The sequence below is a fragment of the Vespa velutina genome, chromosome 9, assembly GCF_912470025.1.
Source record: "Vespa velutina chromosome 9, iVesVel2.1, whole genome shotgun sequence".
NCBI lineage: Eukaryota > Metazoa > Arthropoda > Insecta > Hymenoptera > Vespidae > Vespa > Vespa velutina.
This window is the reverse complement of record NC_062196.1, coordinates 7005207-7015206: the sequence shown is the minus strand read 5'-3', so window position 1 is coordinate 7015206 and position 10000 is coordinate 7005207. Positions and strand designations below refer to the sequence as shown.

The window sequence follows — 10000 nt, the reverse complement described above, 5'->3', positions numbered from 1 at the left end:
CGACTACGTGGTACACGAGCATTATTCTTGTCCTTGGAATTGTTCTTCTCGTGAAGAATAATCAGGCTCTTATGGGCTCGGTCTAAGAAACGTGCCACTTCTTCCATAAGCGATCGATACATTTGCTTGTTCGATTCGATCTATAAGAACAAAAAAAAAAATGAAAAAAAAAAGAAAAAAAGAAAAAAGAAAGAAATAAAAGAAAAAGAATACAAATTATAAATTTGTTATATCTTTATATTTAAGATTATTATATATGTATGTTTGTATTTATATATATATATATATATATGTGTATATTTTTATGAGAAATAAAATTATCATGTGGCATTTATGTCTCACTGAATTATTTATCCTTATTAACTCTTGTGATTTGTGTATTAAAAAAAAAAAAAAAAAAAAAAAAAAAAAAAAAATAGAAAACTGGAATTATGTCTGATTCGATCAAAGACTAAAAAAAAAAAAAAAAGAGAAGTAATAATAATAAAAAAGAATGATAATTCTTTGAATTTGCATCTCCAAACTTGTGATATACATTTTCAAGATAAAGATAAAAATAAAAATAAAAAAACAAAACGTGTGTGCATGCGTATGTGTGTTTATGCATGCAAATCTGGCGTAATGTGAGTGGATTTAATATTTAAAGAAAAAAGAAAATCAGCTCTATATTCGATAACGGGGGTGGGGTGGGGTGGGGGTGGGGGGGAAGTAAAAAGTAAAAAAAGAAAAAAAGAAAGGCAAAAAAGGGGAGGAAAGATGAAAGGAAGAAAGGGAGAAAAAAAAGGAAAAAAAATAAAGAGAAAGAAAGATATGGAAAAAAAAAAAAAAGGGAAAGATTAAGAAATAGATTGAACTTAATGATACTCGTGAGAATGTGGAAGACATGGCCGATAAGGATAAGGGACGAATTTAATACCGGAACGCTAAATCAGGTTTGAACGAGGAAGGAAAGACGAGAGGGAAATCCGATTAACTGGCACTGCATTGGGTGAGAGTTGTACCGGTTAGAACTTACAACAACTTAAGGTATCGTATAATCGGAGCAAGGTGAACCAGTTTTATTGGAAATTTTATCAATCCTCTTGGCACGTGACTTCTCAAACATTTTTAAATGATGATAATGATAATGATAATGATAATGATAATGATAATGATAATAATGATGATGATGATGATAATGACGACAATGACGATAATGATGATGACAATAATTACCTGCTTAAGTTGCCACTGAAGCGTCTCAATTTGAGTCTGAAGAAAAACGTTGTCGATCACTTGGACGTGCGGCACTTGATTCAATGCTAATGCGTTCTGTAATTTTCTATTATCTTCCTTCAACGATTGGCATTCCTGTAAAGAAGAAGAAGAGGAAAAAAAAAAAAGAAAAATATGAGATAGGGGAAGAAGAATTATCGTTAATATGCGTAATATTTTTTGTTAATGCGATAAAATAAAACAAAATGAGATAAAACATTGAAATAAGCTACGATTCGTTCCGTTAAGCTTATTTGTTTTACTGGTTTTTTCTTTTTTTCTCTCTTTTTTTTTTTTTTTTTTTTTTTTTTTTTTAATCTGTTTATCTATATTTTATCATTATTTAAATGTTAAAAAATTGTATAAAATTATAATACAAAATATAGTCAGACGTTTAAATGAATATCTTTCATATAAGAATAAATATTATTTATATATTTATATGTATGCACGTATGTATGTATAAATACTTTTTTTTTCTCTCTCTCTCTCTTTTTTTTTTTTATCCTATTAATCACACTTCATTAATCGTTTCGTTAGATATTAAATTCTAAATACATTTGTTTATTATTATATTATAATTATTATATAATATATATATATATATACTTCATATTTCTTCATAGAAATAAATTATATTAGTCAATTTAATTACATAATTAAATAATTAATTATATAATCAAACGTTAAATATTTATATTTATTTGTTTATTCGAAACATCCTACGTGCGATAAAGTCAGAGAAAAAAAAAAAAAAAAAAAAAAGAAAAAAAAAGAAAAGAAAAAAAAAAAAAAAAAAAAAAAAATTGAAACGTCTCGATAACAAACTAGAGAGTAATATAACGTTGCAAAATGTTCTTGTCTAACTATGAGATGAGATGATCGAGTTAAACTTGCTCCAGGAAGGATGCTGTTACAAGTTACTAGCAAGACGAGAATTTACGATCGCACGAACGAATCCAACTCGTGCTCGCACGAGTTAATCGGTAAGGATTCTTCGTTCATGATTTCTCTCTCTCTCTCTCTCTCTCTCTCTCTCTCTCTCTCTCTCTCTCTCTCTCTCTCTCTCTCTCTCTCTATTTCTTTCTCTCTTACAATCCTTACGACAAACTCAGGGCAAAACTTTCTCACGATTCGAGATTAAAGAAAGAAATTATTTTTTTCTCTTTCTCTCTCTTTCTCTCTCTTTCTCTCTCTCCTTCTCTATCTTTCTTCATATCTCTATCTCTATCTCTATCTCTATCTCTATCTCTATTTCACTTTGGAGCACAAGGATGCATTCCATGAATACATTGACGTTTTACGAGCTACCAATCATCAGTCGATTCCGTATTCCTTAATTTATTGCTTTAACTATCAGCACGAAAATGAATAATTATCGTCTAATGTCAAGGGTCGTAGGATCTTTTTTTTTCTTTCTTTCTTTCTTCCTTTCTTTCTTTTCTTTTCTTTTTTTTTTCAACAGTTTCAACACGTTATAATATAGATTTTGAAAATGATTGCTCGATCGATCGATCGTAAAGTTTCGATCGATCTTCTTTTTCTTGTTTTTTTCTTTTCTTTTCCTTTGTTTTCTTTTCTTTCTTTTTTTTTTCTTTTTTTTTTCTTTTTTTATAAGTACGTAATTATGAAAAACATGAAAACATTTAATTTGACATTTTTCTTATTAAATATTTTTGTTAGCCATTTATACAAATTTAAACTCATAGATCACAAGAATCGATGTTTCGATCGATCGCGATCGAGGAAAAAAGTGAAAAAAATGAGAAAAAAAAAAAAGAAAAAAAGAAAAAAAATATTGAAAAAGAAAAGAAAATAAAAAAAAAAAAGATGCTCCGATACTATCCAACTCTCTTGGATTTTCTTTCAATCTTTTTCTTTCTTTTTTTTTCTTTTTTTTCTTTTTTTTTGTAATAATTAACTAATCGCTAAAAAAAAAAAAAAGAATTATTATATTTAACACGCGGCTGTTTAAACGAACGAAGCTTCGTGTTATTTCTTTAAGTAAAAAAGAAAAAGGAAAAAATAAAAAAAAAAAAATAAATAGAAAAGAAAAGAAAAAGAAAAGAAAAAAAAAGTAAAAAGAGAAAAAGTATACAAATCAAATATATGATTATCGTTCAATTAGATAATTGAAAAAAAAGAATAAAATGAATTCTTAGAAATTAATTTGCAATACCGACTATAGTAATTTCTAAATAAATGTATACTTATTACAAATATTTACATACGAATGTACATGCAATACATACATCCATATGTATATATATGTATGTATATTACATATGTATGATTACAGAAGAAGAGATGAGATCATGAAATGAAGAAAGACCGATGATAATCCTAGCGGTATGAAGAGGTAAAGAAACTACCATATATAAATAATCCTTCTCCTAATCATAGAATATAACAACGATATATATCTCTCGTAATGCACTTGCATACACCCATTAATATGCATATACATATACATACATATATATATATATATATATATGTGTGTGTGTGTGTGTGTGTGTGTGTGTGTGTATGTATATAGATATTTTTGTACGATGTATGATACACATAAGAAACGATATTAACGTGTGGTAGTTGAAACGGTCGAAGAAGAAAGTTTAAGTCAATTCTAGTCTTTCGACTAGAACTGTCCATTAAACGATAATATAAGGCAATGTTCTATAAATCATAGATCTTGTTATGAAATAGACTTATCTATTTACTATGTACTATATATCTTTATGTATGTATATATTCATGTGTTAACATAAAACTGACGTAATGTAATGTAATGATTATTTTTATACTTGAAAAAATTTCTTTCGTTGTTATCCGTATAAATATGTATAAAATTTATCATCGATACTTATAATTCCTTTTTTTATTTCGTTAGATTTATTATATATAATAAAAAATATACAATTATATATATATATATATATATATATATATTTTTTTTTTTTGTTTCTTTTAATACAATTTCATAATTCGTAATTTCACGATAACCTTTATCACGATCACGCTAATTCACTTATCATTTATCGATATTGAATTGTTTATCGATTTGTTCGAAGTAAAAAAGGAGAAAAAAAAAAAGAAAAAAAAAAAATTCCTTTTCAATGTAGAGAACAGTAAATAGATTTTTTTTTTCTTGTTCGCCATAAATTTATTAAAAATCATTGTCGTGATGAATGACATTTAAAAAAAAAACTTTCACGAATCCTTCTCTCGATCGTACTGACAATAAATTTTATTTATCGATATATCAGATAATATCGCGTATAAGATAATAAATAAAAATAAAAATAAAATTCATTCTTGCGATTCAAACGATGTTTATTAATAAAACTTATTAAAAATTGTCCTTAGAAATTACTCGATCATGTTAACTTCAAAAAGAGAAAATTCGATCAATGAAATTTTTCATTTCAAAAGCGATTGAAATAAAAAAAAAAAAGAAAGAAAAAAAAACGAAAAAAAAAAATTGATTGAGAAATCAATGAAATCGAAGATATACATTTCGATCACATCAATTCCCGATTTATTCTTAAGAAGCATTGATAATTTCTATTGTTTAAAATCCAACGAGGCATCTCTGACTTTCCCGGTGAAGAGACTGAATCTTAAATATCGAGCCTTTCACTCCCGGATACGCCCTCGCGAAACGGCGTCAATGAGAAGAGGAGCGGAAAGCTCGTTCAAGAAAACTCATCAATCTAAGATATACAATTATATTAGAAACAATATCATCATTATACTGTTCGATTCAGATTCTATTTTTATATTATTAACGAACGCTTTTACTTCCCACGAATAAAAGTGAAATACGATTAGAATACAATTGAAGAAAAATCTAATCTCCCATGACATTTCTATTTTCTTTCTTTCTTTCTTTCCTATTTTTTTTATATTTATTTATTTATTTATTTATTCATTCATTCATTCGTTTATTTATTGTTATTTCTATTCTACATAGAAAAGATATATATATATATATATATATATAAAAAGAGATGTTGTATTCCACATTGTAATACACGTGTATACAATTGATTGAACAAATTTATATTTCATGTAAAAAAAAAGAAACAGAAAAAAAAATGAAAATGAAAATCAGATCGAGATTTCCTCGTTTTTTTTTGTTTGTTTGTTTGTTTGTTATTTTTATTTCCGCCTTACATGATAATATATATTTTTATCTCAAAGAAAGAAAACAAAAAAAAAAACAAAAAAACCAAAAAAAAAAATAAAGAAAAAAAAAAAAAAAAAAAGTTACATCGGTAGAAACGAATTTATATTCCATAATCCAAACAAATAAATAAATAAACAAATAAATAAATAAGTGAAAACATTTTTTATTAAACTTTTCTATTTTCGTAATATTTATCTTTCATTTCTTTATTATCAGTATCTTTTTTTTTTCTTTTTTTTTTTTTTTTTTTTTTATCATCAATAAAAAAACTTTAAACGAGATATATAACGATGATTCATTAATTCTTTGATAAAATGGTCTCGAATAATTTATAAGTGTACACGTTCGTACGTATGTTTAAAATAGATCGAAAAAGAAAAAAAAAAAAAGAAAAAAAATTAATGATAAATAGAAAATCCAATGATTCGAATAAATCATGTACATTTATCTCTATGTCTCTCTCTCTCTCTCTCTCTCTCTCTCTGTGTGTGTGTGTGTTTATGTAAGTGTGTAACTTACTAGATAGACACACGTAGATTGGTACGATGCCGTTAATATCGGGTTTCACCTCACGTGGGTGATTTTCACACGGGAGTGCCGATCAACGACGTGTGTTTTAGCGCGCGCGCACTCTTGACACCATACTACATTACAAACGACATACGGGATTTTCTGTAATAGAATTCAATGCGACTTAAACACGTCCAAGTTATCTAACGATCATTAGATATATTATTATTGTTCGATATAATTTAATTACGACGATATTTCCGATTGGGATTAGAATACAAATGATTTAAAATAAATGATTTAGAATAAAATCTGAATATAGATCGTACGAGATCGACGATAATTATTCATTCATTTATTTATTCATTTTTTTTTTCTTTTTTTTTTTTTTCTATTCACAATTAAATCTCTATTTGTCTTTCGTTTATCTTCGTCGATTTCGTCGAATCGATTAGATAATATATTAGGAATAGGATTGATTAAGAAAATAAATTAGTATGGATCTAAGGAGAGATCTTAATTATGATACTCTTTTCTTTTTTTCCTTTTTCTTTCTTCCTTCTTTTTTTTTCTCTTTTCTTTTTTTTTTTTTTTTTTTTTTTTTTTTTTTAATTATAAATACGTAATTGTATGATGTTATCAATCCAATCAAATTTTTATTAAAAAACATTTCATTAAATTTTTAAAACTATACGCACACACATGTATCGTTACGTCCAACTACGGTCTAATTTTTTTTCCCGGTCTAATAAAATTTCGAGAGAACAGTGGAACAGCAAGAAAGACAGAAAGAAAAAAAGAAAACAAAAAAGAAAAAGAAAGAACGAAAGAAAAAAAAAAGAAAAATTATTTTGTCTGATCTCACTGGGAGAAAAAAAAGAGGGGGGGGGGGGGGGGGGGGAAAGAAAAAAGGAAAAAGAAATTTTCTGATCCAGTGGTAAAGGGATGTTTGGAATGAAGTTCATCAAACAAATGATCGTTTAAGTAAGACTATTAATTACATACGAAAAAAAAAAAAAATAATAATAATAATAAGACATAAAAAGACATTGACTTTGAATTATCAATGAAAATGATCATTGAAAAAAAATAAAATGAACGTTTCGAGAGAAATAATCTTCGTATTATAAATTGCACATTAAATGGAAAGGAAAAAATTAAATAGTAATGAAGTACTAACATGTGTATTATTACATATATAAATATATATATATATATATATATATATATATATATATATTTAATTCTTTTTATTTTTATAAAAAGACCATACAAATTGGAAATGGCAATTTTAATGATCTTTTTATTTGTCTTTTTCATGAAGAAAATCATTAAAAATCTTTTTCATTCGAAAAAAAGAAATTTATTTGATATATATATATATATATATATATATATATATATATATATATCAAATAAATATTGTGTGTGTGTGTGTGTGTGTATGTAGGTACAATAGTTAAAGAAAAGTTCGGGACACAACAAATGTTCTTGGATCTTGAATGAACACGTGAAAGATTTCTTTCTGACATTTCCATACAATAGCGGGAAAAAGAGCTCTGAAGTTGCGAGATATCCGGTGATGGTCTACGAATGATAACGGATAGTTCGTCAGGATATCTCAACGCAACGTCCGAAGGATGTCGAAAGAATCTTTATTTCTTTTTTTTCTTTACTTTTCTATTTTTTTCAATTTTTTCTTTTTTTTTTTTCTCTCTCTCTCTCTTTTAAACTCAGCACACGCTGCGCGATGTTACTCCAATAAATGGAATTTCCTTCTTTTTTTTTTTTTTTTTTTTTTTTTTTTTAACAACTCGAAAGAATAATGAAATTCAATGAAAACATAGGCAGGATTCATTATGCGCTTGAAAATGTTTATTGTGTAGATATCTGTAATGTAGATTGACGAATTTTGTTAATTGATTAAATCATCTTTTTTCTTTTGGAATTTCTTTTTTTTTTTTTTTTTTTTTTTTTTAATTTTCCACGAAGTCTTTGAATATCTTTTTGAAAACATAAAAATGTAGATTGAAATTAAACAAAAATACATATATATATATATATTTTTTTTTTTTTTTTAAATTATTTCACACTGATTAACTTTGCCTATATTAAATTAAAAAAGAAAAAAAAAAATATATATATATATATAATGTATACATGTAAACATAGGACAAATTGTAGAAACGATTAAGAAAAATACGATTTTTCATTGAGATTATTTCATACTGATTGATCTTCACTATATTAGAATTTTAAAAATATATAATAAATTTTTATCTTTTTAAAATTAAAATAAAGTTTATATATTATAAATTTTCAAAATTAAAAAATTGAATATAAATGCGCGCGTATGTGTGTGCGTGCATGCGCGCGATAAAAAGAATTTATATAATTCTTAAATCCTAATTAGCGGATATAAAAATGGAATTTTATCAAAGGCTATATCGTTGTAAATATACCTGTCATTATAAAATACTCGCGGCACTTATTTTCACGGACTTGTGTCGTATTAAACGCATTTGCGACAGAAAGTGGAGCAACGCTTTCCAAGTTCAGAGGATCTCGCACGGTCGAATCGTTTCGCGTGATACCATAAAGAAAGGAAACCAATCTCGATTTGATCTTGAAAAAAGTTCTATCTCGTATCATTAGAAAGAAATAAAAACAAATCTTATCTACGAATCAAATCTTGTATTGTCGTTCGAAAAAAAAGGAGAAAAAAAGAAAAAAAAAAAAAGAAAAAGAAAAAGAAAATTAGGAAGAAAGAAAGAAAAAAGAAATCATCCAAATTGAAAACGTAACTTTCTTTTCTTTTTCTGAATGAAAAGTACCAAATTTTTGATTAAATTTTTCCATTGAAAAAAAGAAGAAAAAAAAAACCCCCGTTTAAAATATTTCGTTTAAAATAAAATGTTTCTTTTTCTCGAAGAAAACGGATACTTTAATGATTTTTCTTCATAAAAAAAAAAAAAAAAAAAAAAAAAAAAAAAATGTTTCCAATTTTTATGATATATTTGTCATTTTGATATATTTGCTTTCTTTTCTTTTCTTTTTTTCTTTTATTTTTTTTTTTTTTTTTTTTTTTGTAATTTTAACACGATACACGATAATAAATCTAATAATTGTCATATCGAAAAATTCCAAACTTTTATGGATGTAATGCGAGTAACTTTTACATGCGAGTTAAAGATTTCCTTCGAGAAACTGTTTAAACGTTAAAAAGGTTGAATTTCTACAGAAATACTGAAATTTTCAGAGACGAGAGCCAAAGCGGATGGGGGGGTTTCGCATGGTCGCTCACCCTGAACCGTCCACCGACTGAATACTATAGTGACGTCACCCGATACGGTCACTGCCTGAAATATTCAGTATTTCTTCGTTTCCGAACGCAACAAACCGCACGAAAAACTCAGCAAGAAAGCTTTCCTTGACGTCGTGCGTTCCGTTAAGATCTTTCGACAAGACAAGGACAATACTTTTTATGTATATTAATATATAACAAAAAGATATGGAAGCAAACGAAAAAAAAAAAAAAAAAGAAAAAGAAAAAGAAGAAGAAGAAGAAGTCAAATCCCTTTTAACCTTTGTCTTTCCTTCCCTCCATTTCTCTCTCTTTCTCTATCTCCCCACCTCACTTCGTGTTATAGTGTATTACCTAAGAATGGAACATCGTAATCGTGAAACTTAAAACAAAATTGAAGGAGAGAAGTGAAAAGTCATTGAACGAGGAGTCATCGTCGGTGAACGTAACAATGAAAGCGACCGTGGTTCCTTTGCCAAGTTAAATCACGAGAAAATTTCATCCACATACGTGCACATGCACGCGCACACACACTCATACACGTATATAAAGAGAGAGAGAGAGAGAAAGAGAGAGAGATATGGATATAGACATAGACAAAAAAAATTCACCAGGAGTATAGGAGGCCCCTTTCACATCGTCCTGCGAACACGCACGTACGTATTCCATATATTTAACAAAAAAAAAAAAAAAAAAAAAAAAAAAAAAAAATGAAAAGAAGAAAAAGAAGGAAAAGAGGTGGA

The 10000-nt window shown here is 26.9% G+C and overlaps 1 protein-coding gene across 1 annotated transcript in view; it reads right to left on the bottom strand.

Annotated features, from left to right (window-relative positions):
• Positions 1 to 10000, bottom strand: part of LOC124951511 — a 47810-nt gene that overhangs the window by 1422 nt on the left and 36388 nt on the right. Inside the window, exons 3-4 of the mRNA XM_047500005.1 lie at positions 1216 to 1350; positions 1 to 140 (exon numbers count right to left, since the gene is read on the bottom strand). The exon at positions 1 to 140 is cut by the window's left edge and continues 336 nt beyond it. Coding sequence (XP_047355961.1) covers positions 1 to 140; positions 1216 to 1350 — 275 coding nt within the window. The remainder of the gene's footprint in view (positions 141 to 1215; positions 1351 to 10000) is intronic.